Genomic DNA, 16,632 nt, shown 5'->3' with positions numbered 1-16,632 from the left:
CTTTAGTTCTCACTACAAACTTTCGACAAGTTTTGTTTTTCTCTCTGAAGGAATTTGATGATCTGGTGAAGAGTTTTCTATTCTTTTGTCGTGGAAATCTTGTAAGGAATTCTTCGTTCTTCTTCTAGGATACACATTTGGTTGTTTCTCGATGATGTGGAATTTCGTGCTTCTTTCCAGAATTTTGATGAAACTCTCGACCGAAACGTTGGAATTTGTTATGTAATATGAGAGATGCAAATATGTACGATAGCTGCAAATTTTCATTTCAAGTCAATTCTTCTTTCGACATTTTCTAAGAAATTTTCTTTTTCTGGGTTAGGCTGTTTTCGATGAAGAAGAATTTTGATTGACTTCACGATTGAGGCGTCAGGCTGATTTAAAGTATACGAGCAGCGGTTTTGTTGCTTTCTTTTCTTGCTTTCACTGTACGCCGAGCATGTTTTGTCGTAACGGGATGCAACGTGTTAATTAAATTCGCGATTTAACGGTGTCGGGCAATCGTGTGACAAGTGCACGGAGCATATGTGAGTAGACGAATACGTCAACGTGCCGAACACGATACCCGTCTCGAAACACGTGCGTGTCACTTCTGGTTTATCCGATCCTCTTACACCTCTCACTTCTCTTCTTGCGTGACTCTCTTTTTACATCTTGTACACGTGGCTCGTGTAATTGATGTCTTTCCTTATGTTCCATATCACAATTACTCTTTCGTTTAATCTCTTTGTTGTGCTTTCGTTGCGTGCGCAGAATACTTTGTAGACAAGATAAACGGTGGAACAAGTCGTTTTACTTAAAACAAATAAAATACAATTTCATTCATTTCCATTACACGCATCCCTAAATAAAAATGCGATATAAACACTAAATGTCAATTAGTATCTTTATTCGAAAGTTTAATTCGTAACTTCTCTGTATCCAGCTGAATCCGAAGTATCTTCATCTTGCTAACCTTCTCACAATCCTAATACTCAAACCTTTCATCTCTTCTTTAATCCTCGAATTTTCTGAAAAAACCTCGCATCCTTGATAAAACTCGCATATTCTCGAATTCCCCAAAAAATGTCGAGCAGTACCGAGCGAAACGATAATCAAAGAGGGGCAAAGATGCTGACGAAACTGTTTGCAGATCGACGATCTACGAACGTGAGACGCCCGTGGCGCCATGTCACTCGAGGTGCTGGCAACGAAAGCGACGACGAAAGCAAGTGACACGATCGTAACGTCGACGATCACGACCAGTCGGCTCGGTGTGCTTCAACTTCGCGGCGATTAAGGCTGGTCGGCAAGTCGGCGGGACGTTCATTAGCTAAGGTGCTGACGATACTAATAACAGTAGAAAGGTGATACGCGGTAAACCGTGTCACGCAGTGGTGTAGGGCGAGTCGGGGTGGCGTGGAGGAGGCGGAAGAGGAGGTGGAGACGGAAGTGGACGATGACGATGGACGCGGTGTTAACGCAATACCGGTGAAAAAGAGGGAGAGGACGCGTCGCTGTTTGTACGCTTAAAATCGGTTCACGGTACCGGTAGTGATACATGTATATACATATATATATACATACATATATATATATATACATATATATATATAATAACAGTGTATCGATAAGGGAGAAAAAAGGTAGAAAAGAAACGGGTTTCAGTGCCGTTTGTAAACTGCGTAAATAAAATCGAGCTTAGTAAATAATCGGTAAGGAAGTAGAAAAAAAGAAGAGAAGTGTTACTAAGAGTTAGTTTTGTTAACGATCATCGATTCGACAATATTTAACGTGAAGCAATCGAGGAACCGGTAAAATATTGTAAAAACAACATTTAATCGTATAGAATCGAAAAATCGCAAACGAAACGAAGGTACAACCTTACGAAGTGAAATTCGTGTTAAAGTTCTGGGTAAAGATCCTTAGCTGTAACGATAAACGTGGTGGTGCATAGTACAACGTTACCATAATATAGAATAATCAAGGAACGATAGTTAACTACAATATAGAAAAGATATTCGAGTGACACGTGGGCCACGAGATACATAGTATTCTGTGCATACACCTCGAAAGATATCCGTCTCGCTCGACGAAGACGTCCTTTCGGGTGGAGTCGCGGAGCGCCGCAGCGGATGTTACGCCGGGCTTGTAAAGGGCGCCGGGTGATCTACGGGAGTAGCAGCCTGGAAGTGACTAAAGGCCATCACCACGGCGTTCAACATGTTCGAGATGTGGAGCGCGGTGAGTTCCAAGTTGGAACACTCCGCGACCTCCTCGGGCTCGCCGTTACCTCTGACCTCGCACGCACCGCAGACGCCTCATACCTCGTCCGGGAGCATAAAAGGTAACGAAAAAGCTCCGTTACGATCTACCTCTGTGTGTGTGTGTGTGTATGTGTATGCATGTATACGTGTATGTCTTATAGAAACGTACCGTTCCCACGTCGATTGTATACGATCTTAAGGAAAAAGAATCACGCGTACGTACGGGCCGGTTCGTGATGGCCTAACGTGAATTTTCTAATTCCACTCGTGTCGGAGAACCGTTGTACGGGGTCCACGGAATTGTCGAGTTTACATAACGTCCTTTTGAGAATAATGCGCTTCGTGCCTACTAGTACTTCAGTTGCCTGCTACTGTGAACAGGACAGTAGGTGTGTGTGTGCTTTTTTTTTTTTTTGTTTCTATGCGAGAACAGTTACTTCGTGGAATCAAGGAGTACATTGCTAGTGGTACTGTTTCATACGACTCGAGATAAGGCAACGAGCAAATATTTCTTTTCTTTTTGACGTTTGAATGATATATGGTTGGCGTGGAATTTTATAGGAAATTCTACGTACCAAAATTTTAGTTTAACTTGAGTAAATTGAAAATTTATGAGTTTGTATGTACTTCGAGTGTAAACGTTTAACTTCTAATAAGCGTAGGAATATTTCGATACATTGTCCAACTTCAGTTCCTTGAAAATACATGGTAAACTCGACTTATGCAACGCATTTATCACATGTTCAAAGTTCGCGAACCTACAGAATTTGCAGTTACGCGAGTGGGAGAGTTTCGTTGATTCGGCGCGCGTCTGACCATTCACTTCGCACGTGGGTTTCGTTCGCAGTACATTAGGCGGTTCGTCGTCAGACGCGCGCGCCCGAAAATCCGTACTTAGTCGCAACGACGCGACACCGCGTTAACGATAACATCAACTCGATGGGTGAATTTTACTCGCGTTTACTTACATAAACGTTTTAAAACAAAAAAAAAAAAAAAGAAAGAAAAAAATATATAGAAGGCAAGAGAGAAAAGTATAGTACAAGAAAGAAAAGGATAGAATATTCTTAATTCGTATTCCGTGGTGGATGTCGTCGTTTGTATCGCGTGAATCCCATTCGGGGCACTTTCATAATTTCAATACGAACGCAGCGCGAAAGTTCTACGGTGAAATTTCCAGTGTGGCTCCAACGATGAAACATTGAAACGTCGTTTTACATTATTTACACGGTGCTTTTGTTGCGAGTTAATTTCATTACGCGACTCGCATTCGTTCAGCGAAGTTACGTCACCGGGGAACCATTCGTAAAATTTTGGTTTCGAATTTCGCGCGGCGGCAAACGCGGAACAGTGCACCACCGCGGAACATTTCGACTTTAATGGCTGATAAACGGCTACTAAATTGTCTCGTAAACGCGGTACACGTTCGTCACCGTCGATTATTCGATCCCGTTATCGCGCAAGATTGCTGGAATTGATCTCAAACATTGGCCACGTGATTGATGTAGCTTCCGAAATGATCGGCCAACTAGATAACGTCGATACGTCTGCGTAAATATGTATCGATTCACGGGCGTGTGCTCACGGCAAACGATCGTTAGCCAAAGGTTTGCGGTGAACGACGATTTTGGTGAATAACGTGCAACCGTCAAACATATCGGTTCCAATGATCTTAGGAGTAATTGAGTTTCGGTTAGAGTACAGAATAAAATGGGTCAGTGAGTTTGTTACGTACATTTGATTCGGTAAATTATCTTTATTCGTTAATTTTTTAAAAATAGGAATTAAAATTATAATTGAAGCATAATAATGAAAAAGAAGGACAAGTGCACTTTACTTAACGTCTGTTAGTGAACTTATCGGTAGATTATAGATATTTATGTATTCATCGAAAATTTATGTATATATGAAAGTATATAAAATATATTTAATTAACAAGATTATACAAAATATTCAAAATAAAATACACGTTATTTTTTCGTTGAAATATGAGTTGGCATAAACATCCGCATGCAAACTAGCAATTCCACGTTTCAGATATTGTGATAGATTAGTGTAGGTTAAGAAATGTATTTTTAAAACAGAATAATTAGCTTGAATTTTTCGGGAATTGGGTTTATTTAAATACCTTCTCTGGGAACAGCTTGAGTGTAACGGGGTTGTCATAAAATGTTCTGAAATTTTTTTACATTAAGCTTCAGTGGTGAAAATACCCCAAACAGAGAAAGAAAGAAAAGGAAATCGTTTAGAAACCGGCAGCAAGGATACCTCGAAAGGTTTCAAAACTGCTTTTACGATGTCGTGAACCGCGCGCCGTACCGAATACAAATACTCACTGGAAAGCACAGATTCGCCAAGCGTGTCACACCGTAATACACGAGTTCCTTTTTAAAAATCGTTCCTAAAAATGGTTTCAAATTATGATCTATCTCTCTTCTTGTTTTTACGTCCCCATTAAAACGAAAAAAGTCAAATATTCTCTCAACTTTGAATCGTATAAAATTTTCAAAATTTCTAGAAACTTTCAAATGACTTTCAAATTTGACACAAACTTTCAAATTTTAATAGATTTCTAAAAAATTGCCGTTTGTATTTGACACTAGAACTATTTACGACCAAAGTAAAAGTCATATCAAAAAGAAAGAATAGAAGAATAGAGATGTAAAGGGAAAAGTTTTTATCCGTGTACTTTCTTAAAAATAATTCAAATTGTCAAAAATGTACCGTTACAAAATTTCTGTGGGATATTCAAACAATAGAATTCTATAAAATTTCTATGAAATATTAAAAAAGCAGAATTTTAGAAAATATGGAAATATACGAATTCCATAAAATCTCTGTAAGAATTAAGAAAAAGAGAATCTTACAAAATATCGAAATAAAAAAATTCTGAAAACATTCTGTCAAAAATTGAAATAAAAGAATTCTACGCAATCTCAATAAATCTCAATAAATTGATAAATCGATCGGATTGACCATTCTGATATTTCTGCTATTAACGACGACTTTTACTCGACCAATCATGCTCAAGTTACAAACATTGCAACACGCGGAGAAGTATTTCCGCGTTGGCCATAGAGCGCGAATTCGTAGCGCCGGAGTGATCGATAATCGAACTTCGAGGCGTGAACGATCAAAGCTCATAGCTCGAGCCTTGTGCTCGAACTACGGAACTTTATCAATTCGAGGACGTTGAAGACACTGAACAGTGGGAGGGAAAGAGAAAGATAGAAGAGAGTACGTGTATCTTGACTACAAGTTTCACAGAAATCGTTTCACAGGAGTATGACGGCGCATTTTCCACGAAGTCCGGGGAAAACGCGCGTTCGGTTCGAAATAGCTAAAGGACGGGGACGGTTTCAAAAGCAACTGGACGATGTCGCGAGAGTCATAGCCGTCCCGAATACGAATACACGATCGAAACGCGGCGAGTAAATTATGCAAAGCGAAAGTACCCACGTAAGAGCGGGTTGCGCAAAAGCTTCGTAAGAAGAACGACCGTAACGTCGGCTAGTAATGTCGTCCTGCCTTCGCGTTGTCGAGAAAACAAATTTCGCGGCGACAGCCACCGCTGCTGCTTCTACATTCGCCGATTACGCTGCCCCGAGTTTTGAACTTCGCCTGTTATCCTGATTCATCTACGTCTATTCACGTTCTTGACGTGACGTACGTGAGTGATGGTTCGCTTGAGCAGTGAATGAAACTACGTGAAAAAATAAGTTGAGAATATGCAATAACATTTTCTCGTATGACGTTTCATTTCTGAGAAAATTGAGTTCGAAAATTTATCGCGTACACGTGAAATTAACTAATTGAGCTGTTAACTGTCTAATTAGATAGGAATGGACAATTGGATGTTATTTTACTTGCGAAAATAAGTGGAGACTGTAAAATAAAATCGTATCATTCAAAACCTCTTTTTTTGGGAAAATTTAATTTGAAAATTTGTCAGGTATTTATGCACTTGGCTAATTCTCGGTCAAACGTGTTCAAACTTTATTTTCTTAAATGAAGCTTTAGACAAAATATATCGAGTTCTGTATTTTTTTACTTTTCTTCGCGTGTAGATTAACTCTTTATTAATCCATTGCTATTCAGCTTAAAATTAGCCAACTTCACGTAAAGTGGTCAAAAAGGTAGTGATACATACCCTTATCTTGCAATGAAACGTTTTTCAATCAGTCTCTGTATCATATAAATCATATAAAAGTACTATTAAGTGATATGAAATTTAGTATATCTAGATCTAATTAATTTGTATGCAAATGCTATAATAAATACAATGACCTACCAATACTTTTTTTAATCATAAATATCATATTGTATCGATTAAAAACCAACTCGTACGAAAAGATTGTACTCCTTATCTCCGACATATTTTTTCGTATAGAGTCATTCCCCATATTCGACTGTACCAATGATGGGATTCCTTATATTTCCCTTCGATAAAGTTTGCCCTACCTGCTGGCTGATCTTGTTATCCTAGAAGAAATACAAGTTGAATGTAAGACATATGGTAGATAAAGAAGTATATTATTGGCAAATATTTAAACATGAAGTTAACATGAACAGAGATGTAGTGTACCCGTACACGCATAGTATTTTGGGTCAAAGCGTTTACGGATATTTAAAAGTAAACTAAGTTCAATAAAATTTCACGATATTGGAGTAATAATAGTGCGCTGGGCGAAAATTGCTGTTATAAATTTTAATCTCGGCAATGTAACCGTGTTACAAAGCGTTTAACGTTTAAAATATACCGTTTTTGAAATAATTATACCGCGTTCTTTTAATAATCGAAGAAGGTATCTCGTGTATTTTAACGTGTAATTTATATAATACGTATATAAAGGCTTTTAAGGTATAGGATAGCTTGTTAAGTGAAAAACTTGATAAACTCGAACGATATATTTTTTATAATAATAGTTAATGTCATCTGCAATCTCGTTCTTGAAACTTGGTCCATTTTTCCGAGTTTCTCAGAAACGTGAAACTGTTTTTAATGGTATTGATCATGATTTTAACTTCAAACAAAAGGTTAAAGGAAAATTGGAACACTGATTTATAAAGATAACTTCTTAAAAATTTACGACGAAAATTTTGATCTAAAATAACGATGTCCTACTAAAGCTTATTATACACGTATTTACCTCATATAAATATTTACGACGTTAATTATGTAGCTACAAATTACCCACAGCTTGAAATTATTGGAGACACTTGATGTCCTCTAGCATTCAAAATTTATGAGGTCGTTCGTAGATCGAAACACGTTATGGACAAATTTCAAATATTGTAAATCCAATTTTGATATTTTCAACGTACCAGCATCAGTTAGCAGGTAATCAATATCTTATTTGATCAGCGACAAAATTTGGATTCTAATTGACAATTGCGCATTTCGAGTTTTTATTTTATATAAACTAGATGAAATAATCTTCGTCAAAAATTTTAGATAGCTATTATTATCGAATGATATTGTATGTAAATCGAGAAACGATCACGCCGAAACGACAGACGAACAATTGTGCATCGATTTCACAACGGGACAACCTTTGACCCAAGCAATAATTTCATGGCATTAGTCAGATCTTTGACGGTTAATAAAATCAAATAATTGCGCACTTTCTGCGTGTCGTTCGATTCGAGAGCTACAACCGATAACGATAGCCACGATGATTTCAGCCTCTTCTCTCATTGCGAAGGAGACGTCTAATAACGATGGCTTATTAACGAAACGTAGTGAACGTTTCGGGAACGATGTTCAGGAAATTAAGTAATTTCGTTTGACGAAGAAATAAATTGCGTTGTTTCGCAAGCGGCTCTTCGCAGAGATACCATTATACATCGTCGCTATTACTTGTGACAGTAATTGTCTATCTTGCATCGCCTATCGATTGTGTTCATAGAACAAAGATGTATAAAATTTTAACCAGTTTTTTTTACTAGAAAGATAAATAAAATTAGAAAACAATGACCCTAATCGTTAAATTTCCTAATTCAATTAGTCGTTTGATGTTAAATTAACACGGTGGTAAAAGGTTCAATGTAATGGAAAGATAAATAGTGTAATGAAATAGATAAATTGGTAAATATTTTTATTGAAATTTACAAGATAGAATTTATATACAGACACATAATTAAATAACAATACGATGAATAAGGATTGACGATTTGAATAAAAGTATAATATTTTTCGATCATTCTAAGCTATTCACAGCAAATATAACGTCGACGCAAAGAGAAAGAATATTCAGGAGCACACTTTAACCTAATTTAGGAAAATCCATAGACAACTCGAGCGGAATAATGATTCAAAGCATCGAACTATTAAAATCTTGTTGTAGGATAAAGAAAAGGTCGAGTTCAAAAACCAAATGTTACGTATTTTTAGTATCAGATGAAATGATCAACCCTTTCTTTTGTAATATTAAGAAAAAATTAAGGACAAAATTTAATTCTTTAGAGAATTATTCTTTCAACATTTTTGAATGGACAAATGCGTTGTCGACTTTTTCATCTACGAGGTTCCTTGTATATTTTTCGCGAGTGAAAGCCAAAGCAGCCACGTGAGTTTGTCAGTGAACGGTGTTGAATCAGGGCAATCCTTCGTCCTCTCTTGGTCGCCGTGTTTTCAGAGCCGTCGAACGGGTTCGAAGGTTGTCGTTACGAAATCGATCCACATCTATCGTTTTGTCGTGATCGCTACCCGATTCATACTTATCGCGCTGTTATGATCGCGTGGTTACCGTCCGGTTACTGTCGAACTTTCAACCAAACTAGCTAACGGAGCGAGTTTCAACTTAAATGATGATGATTACAAGGATTCTGGATCGTTCTACTATGGCTATGAGAGTCTTAATTCTAGATCATTATACTATATCTAAGCACGCAATCATTTTGTTTCTCTAATGTTTGAGGTTTATTAAATACCAAATATTTACAGTTTATTTATTGAAATGACGCCATATCTTAATTTAACATTATGCAATTATTTCTTCGTAAGATTAAGTTTCATTTTTGTAATTTTAGTAATTCAAGAATTCAATAATTTCAATTTTGTAGTTCATTAGAATCATATATTTGGAGAGATTTTGTATTTTTCCATTAGAAATATATCGCATTTGATTTCTACAAATAAATGAAAGATCATTTTTTTCGCTTTAATTCGACTGTATAGAACTGTAGAATTAAATACAATTTATGCAGCTTCAATGATATAGGTGCAATCGCATTAGTCACGGATGGTCTTATTAACGAGCGTCTGCTTTCGACTTTGAGTCATACTCGTCTAATATTTGTCTCGATGATTCTGAAATAATTGCCACGTAATCATTCACGTGGTCAAGAAAGTCGATATGCAGTGCCCCTTGTCGGTGCACGTATGCCACTAGTCATTCAAAGATCATCGACCTTATAGACGTCGTGATACGATAAGATTATAGTAATAGGTACGACTACTGTAAGTAGGTAAACGTTCCAGTCTTTACACGATAGAGACTCTATTGCGGGGCTATTTTCAGAAAAATATGATATGTTACGATAGCTTGAAACATGTTAGATGAACTAGGTCTGAACAAATTCTATTTAAAATAAATTTTATTTTGAATAAGTAAATACAATTTGAAGCAATGAATCATTATTATTTCAGAAATATATATAAATACTTCCATAAATAAATTACTTACAAATAATTTTCTATTTCTTTTGTCAAATAATTATAGATTTTAAATATTGTATTTTGGATACGTTCGAGTCATAAATAATATAGCTGAATTATAATAGTATACTTGTGACTATGATGTGACGTAACAACATTTGCTCTCAGAATTATCTTAATTTCAATCGCACTTGCCCAGTAGATATTAGGACTTGTCTATATATGTTTACATCGGCGAAATTCTGACGCCATTAATAATGATGAAATAATAAAATCAGAAATTTATATTGGTGACGTTTATTCAAATGCGAAATGTCAAATAAAATAAAAGATTATTTGATTCGATGAAAAAATTCGGTACGATAAAAACAAAGAGTATACGAAAATAAATAAATCTATAAATTCAAAGCAGGATAAATGTTGCGAAAAAATTATTTATTTTAGTTTTGATTACGAGCAAAAATGGTTGTTAACTCTCATCAACGGAGTTGTTTGAAATATTATATCACATTAAATTACAAATCCACAATTAATGGGAATTGTATTATTACGTTCGCTTGCACAGAGCACGCTTCAAAAACGACGATTTAGGTCAATTTTGCGTGTAATAAAGTTCCAAAATAATTTCTCTTGATGGTACGTAATATCGTGCAGTGGACTCGCGTTGAAACCCGGGCATCCCGTTTGCAATTAAAACGTAACACAGAAAAGTGGCACAAGAAAGCAATAACTTAAACGCGGTATAATATCGCAGATACGAGGGAATAATTCGTCGCGTCGCGACGCCGCAAGGAAACATTATTTAAATTTCTGGCAATTCATTGCTCGCGCGGCCGATGTTTTTCACCTGGGAATAAGGAACGAGCAAGCTCGAGTTACGTTAAACGTAGCTTTATAGCAACGGAAAAAGAGAGGGCGAATAAGAAAAGGAAGAAGTACAACCAGTGTCCATATAAAAACGCGACTGAGAGAAAGAAAAACATCTACACACGTAGAACACCGTGAAATTCGTATAGAACATTCTGCCATGGTTAATCATCTCTTAATGATTTATAAGGGAAGACTGAAACGTCTTCGTGAAGACGGACCATTAAAACAAACGCGCCATGGGCCGGAGATCCGTTCAACGACGCCGCTTAAAGAGATATTAATTATTCGACTTCTAAGCCCTTCATTATTCATATAACTGGAACTCCGGGCGCGCGCGAGCCGGAACACGAGCTCGAAGACAGAAAGAAAGAACGAACGAACGAAAGAATCGTGGCGAACGGGTGGTAGGGATAGCGAGAGCGGAAGAAAAGGGGGTAGGGGTGGTCGAAGAAGAGAAAGAGGAACACCTACCCTTTGAAATGGCCGCGCTATAGGCGTGCACGGAACGGACCACGGAGGAAGAAAGAATCAGAAAGTTGGAAGCGCCGAAAGGGAGACGGGGAAAGAAAGAGGCAGAGAGCGCAATAGGAAACGGTCGAACGAAGAACTGTGAACGTGCGAATGAAAGCAAGAAAGAGATAGATGAAATGAGAAAGATGCGAAAAGAGAGAGAGTCAGTAGGAAGATACCGAGCGAGGTAGGGGCTGAAGTATCAGCGTTGCGAGGGTTGGGCCGCGAAGCTGCTGGTTCTAGTGCTGCTGCAGCTGCAGCTGCAGTTGCAGAAGGGTGAGGCGCGGTAGAGGACAGGAGGAGAAACGGAAGCGTGGGTTCCCAGATCGATAGCCGCGCGCCCGTGCAACCGAAGCTCACCTCGCGTCGCCAACTACGACGACGGTGTTGTCGTCGTTCTCGACGTCGTGGTCGTAGTCATAGTCATAGCCGTAGTCAGCGTGGTCGTGGTCGGTGGCGTCGTCATCGTTGACGTATGCTACGCCGTTCCGCGGCGCAGACGTCGATACGGCTCGCACGTGCAACATTTTCTCATCGTTCGAAAGTACGAGCTTTGTCGTGGAAACGACGGACAATGGTCGAGCTTCTTCCTTCTCCCCTCGTTTCTTTCTTTTTCTCTTTTTTTTTTTTTTTTGTTCTTTCACGTTTTCTTTTCTTTTTGTTCGTATCCGTCTCCAGCGTTTCTGCTATTTCTTTCTTCTCATTCTTTGTTTCTCTTTTTGTCGTTCGTCTCTCTCTCTCTCTCTCTCTCTCTCTCTCTCTCTCTCTCTCTTGTTGCCTTTTAATGGACGTACGTTGTTCACTCGATACGACTTTAACGACTGGAGAATTTCAGGCGGAGTGGACGTTTCACGTCAATGCAGAAGCAGATTGATGCGAAGACGGGTCGATACCGAGTTAAACTCTTTATGTACTTTTTCGTTCCAATACATTTTTAACCTTCGAAGAAAAGTGAAATTATCAACTATAGAACGTCGACTGAATCGAAGAGTGGGGTTTTTCGTATTCGATTATTTCGTTTTGTGGATTCCTTTGAAATCGATCTCGCGGATTCATTGTCTTCGGGAGTAAGACAGCGACTTACATGTACACGGATGTTGTTTGTTTCGTAACAGATAAAAACCGATTGAGCGGCGAGGCGTGTATAAACGACGGAGATAATTGAACGCTGAAACGAATGGGAATAGATGATTCGACAAATCGAGACACGAAGACGTAATAGGACGTTGATATCACACAATGGGTATTTATAAATATCCTCGGTCCGATATCAAATATTTACCACTTTGTTGAACGTTTCGAGAAAAAATATTAACATACTGTGGCTACATTATATCACGTTTAATGTACCATAACGAATTATGCGGTACATAATGCAATTACATCGAAATATTATGATATCGGCTAAAATATTCGCGGTAACTGACGCGTTATATAATAATTTTATTCAAATAATTTTACAGTTCCGGAATCGATGATTCAAATGGTTTATAAATTTCCATATAACGATTACTCTGGTAGCATGTATATTAATATATATATAGAAACATCGAAATAGCGCAATATCGAGCAATATGTTATAATTAATGAATTGTATAATGCAAGTACATTATTCTGGAGATTCCTCAAATTTTTATACAATTACTCTAGTAACGTATAATCAGAAATTTATGAATTATTCTCGATCGCGTTTTATACTCTTCAATCTTTCATTCGTTCATCGCATATTATTCTAACGGATTATGTGCATAACCGTATCTTGATTAATTTATTCCATCTCTTCAGCATAAATTCACCAAAATGTCTGCAATTCGTACTATCTAAAATGCACAGACATTAACGAATGTCCTATCCATATTCACGAATGCACAAACACACTAATCACATCTTCAACATTTAATTCTGGTCCCTGATCCATTTTCCATCCGATCGTATTTCTCTTCTTAAATTAATAACATAAAGTATAATGAGAATTTCTAGATTACGAAAAATTTAATAATTACGCTTCAATTTTTATTAAGAACGTTTTAAAACTTACATTTTGAATTATCAAATTATGTTGAATTAAAAATTTCTACCATATATTATTTACTTATATTTTAATATGTTATGTTATAGACTTTTCGATGCAAAGGATAAAGACTATCCAGTTTTTCTACCCATAATTTCTTAACTTAAATTACTTTCTATCAAAAGCAATCCGTTCATCAAATCAAATGGCCAAATGTCTTTCAGATATTCTACATAAATTCCCCACAATATCTCCAAGTACCTCGCGTTTAACGTTCTCAAATTCTCCCTAACTTTTACCTTTATGTATATTGTTATTATAAAAATTTCTATAGAAATGTGAAGCTAGTGACCACGAATTCCATGTCGATGTTTTCCAAGGCACGCATTCCTGATGAATGCCGAACGGTACCTACACTCGGAACGGCATGTACAAGAAAGCTCGATACTGCCATTAACCATAGGTCAAGCGATATTGGCCACGAATATGGGAATCGGTGAAAAACAAGCGACGGCACCTTTCGACGAATAGGAAATTGCAAGGATACAGTGTGTACGCGGCTGGCTGACGGTAGTAGCGCTGAATCTCCTTAAAGCGAGATATCTCGATATCGTGAAACCCATTGTCGGGCCAACACGGTGTGCTTCCACTTACGATCACGTTTCTAACCTTTGTACCTCAAGATCATCTGTACCGTGCGTTTATGGTAAACGTTATATAGATGAAGAAAAAAAGACGTATATTATTAATAAAAAGTATGGTTACTGATTTTTTTATTAATTCAGAATTAACGCTACATTATTGGTAATTTTCTTAGTTTGTAATTTTTTATATTAACGATAATGGTCATTTTCTTTATGTAAATAATTTTCTTTCTAGATTTTTGATTAAAAAGTTTCCTAAGCCGGCAATATTTTAACCTAACATTTTTATAAATTTTTGGGTGCGGATCACGCAGTGATTTAAATTTTTTAGTCAATTGTACATGGATCGTGAATCGTTGGATTGTTTTTTTATCGCTTAGCTAATTATCGATCGACGATTCTCTAACGGAACATGGTGTGAAATTACAAAGTAGCCAGAAGGGATCGTGATAGGGAAGTAATCGCGAGTTTCATGGGAAAGAAAGTCCCGTTTCTGTTTCTTTCGTTCGATTGTGGGAATATGAAGAAGAATGTCGAGGGGAATGATGTTTGCTGCTTTTGAATCATTATCGTTAGATATTATAATTTAAATGGCTAAACCTGTAGGGAGAGCTTGTGTAAGGTCCTGTACTTAATCGTATATTGTATTTAACTTACTTTATTTAATGTACTTAGTTACTAAACGTATAAACTTCTAGATTTATAAATCGTAAATTATTAGATCAATAATAAAAACTTCAGTTTTATAGGAATTATTTTTTTTTATAGGAATTAATTATTCCAGTAACACAAAAAAATTTTAACAATTTTTCCGTAGTTCATTTCTCAGAACTCAGTCGACAACTTTAATGCAACCACTTTCCCCATTATTATCTTATACCTTAAATACAGATAATAACGCTTTACTATCACCTCTTGTAAGTCGATCTAACACAAACATGTACTCGGTTGAACCATTTAAATTCTATATCGTAGACTCTTTCTTCGGTATGCGCTAATGTGTATGTTTTAACAGGTGAGTCGCAAAAAGTAGAGTACCACGTGGCCCGTGGCGAAACGTTCGGAATGAAATAACAATCGAGCCGCGATATCACGGAGGAAAGTTCAATATTTAAGCGTGACAGGAAGGCACTGATAGGAAGGAAGATTATCGACCGCCGATTCCCGGTCGGGCCATTGCTATGTTGCGATCCGATGTAGGGCAGCATCGCAAAAACGGCACTCTTGGCTCGTCACCACACGTTACCAATTTAGATGTGTCCATTTGAACGCGTCTTTGTACGCGCGCGGAGTCGTTAGACTCATTAGCGAGCTGCGAGCTAAGGTGTATCGAGTGTAAGGTGTTCGATTCCATCCACTGAGGAGCTGCAAAATTATTTTCTTAGATACATTCTCGACTTGTTTGAAGGATACAGCGCAATATCTCATACGTTTTGTGGGCGTACAATCTTCAAAAAGTATTTGTAGTTGTCTGATTTAGTATTTAGTAGCATTGTGGTATTTAATCTTGCTCTGGTACTCGAATCTTTTATGTCTTAACGAACTTTAACGAAAAAAAAAAACGAGTTTTAATGTTTTAAGAATGTTTCGAATTTAAGAAGATTTTCAGATGTAGAAAAATAGGATTCGGTTTCTACCAAATGATGTGATTTTATTGCCATATTTATAACTTTGTTTTAATAGTTTTGATAGCTTCGAGATATTAAGAGTTACGCATTTTGTGTCATTATGTGTCTATAGCTTTCTTTTTTGTGTTGTAATTTTATTCGTAATATATATAATAAACTACTCAGTCCCAATACTTTTATTCCTTTTATAGGGCCTGATTAAAAAGATATAATTTTCCCAATCAGATTGGAGTTAACAACGAAATCGCAGATTTTTCCATTTTGTTTTAAAAAAGTTATCGATGAACGAGTATTTTCGTGATAAAAAGGCATCGTTCAGTAATCGATCGATCAGTAAAACGTTACCGTTAACTGGTTCGCACGAAACGCGATCTCAGTATCCAAAGGCCACGATTCTCACAGGCAGGCGCGAAAAACTAGCTTAACCGCGTTCCACGTCGCGTTCACCGCGAATTACGAATTCGCGCTTGTTCCGAGCAATTAATTGTACTCGAATGCTTCTTAAATTGTCTGCTCGCATTTTCCATCTGTATATCTCTTGCCTCTCCCCTCATTTTTCCTTTGAAACATCATGTTTCGCGAAAGCCCTCCCAGCCTAAAGAAAAAAGGGAAAGAATAATAAAAGACAGACGTATCATGTCTAAACTGGAAAAATGGGTTGGTGGACCGCGATAGTAGTGACGAGACGTAAATGTGAGCCAGAAACGCGAGCATAGAATCCTCGGGAAAGTCGCATTGTACCGATTTGCAGGAGAAAAAATTCACGACAGCGCTGCGAGAGCAGGTGTCACGTCAGAAGGTAAAACGGAGAACAGGGACGAAGAATTGAATAGACGGAGAAAGAGAATCAGATGCAGTATTATGCAACGAGAGCTATAGCATTACATACACGTAGTATATAACGTTTTCGACTGCTCTTTTCTCTCTGTTTCTTTTTCTTTTTTTTTTTTTTTTTTGTATCTTGTTTTCTTCTGACCGTTGTAAACGTAACAACGTTCGTCACGTTAAATATTTCAAGCAGTTTTTATCACACGACAACGTTTAGCAAACTTGTCAAACCTGA

General features: G+C 37.2%; 1 protein-coding gene across 10 annotated transcripts in view; it reads left to right on the top strand.

Moving 5' to 3' along the window:
- The window catches only part of LOC139988064 (probable nuclear hormone receptor HR3), a 136,331-nt gene that overhangs the window by 63,512 nt on the left and 56,187 nt on the right, over positions 1-16,632 (top strand). The window contains exon 1 of one of the 10 annotated variants that reach the window (XM_072005017.1): positions 1,603-2,326. The exons of the other annotated variants lie outside the window; for them this stretch is intronic. Coding sequence (XP_071861118.1) covers positions 2,203-2,326 — 124 coding nt within the window. The 5' untranslated portion in view covers positions 1,603-2,202. Of the gene's footprint in view, positions 1-1,602; positions 2,327-16,632 lie in introns of those variants that run through there. 10 annotated transcript variants of the gene reach the window in all.

Source organism: Bombus fervidus, chromosome 6, assembly GCF_041682495.2.
Source record: "Bombus fervidus isolate BK054 chromosome 6, iyBomFerv1, whole genome shotgun sequence".
In the NCBI taxonomy this organism is placed as follows: domain Eukaryota; kingdom Metazoa; phylum Arthropoda; class Insecta; order Hymenoptera; family Apidae; genus Bombus; species Bombus fervidus.
This window is presented reverse-complemented; position numbering and strand designations above follow the sequence as displayed.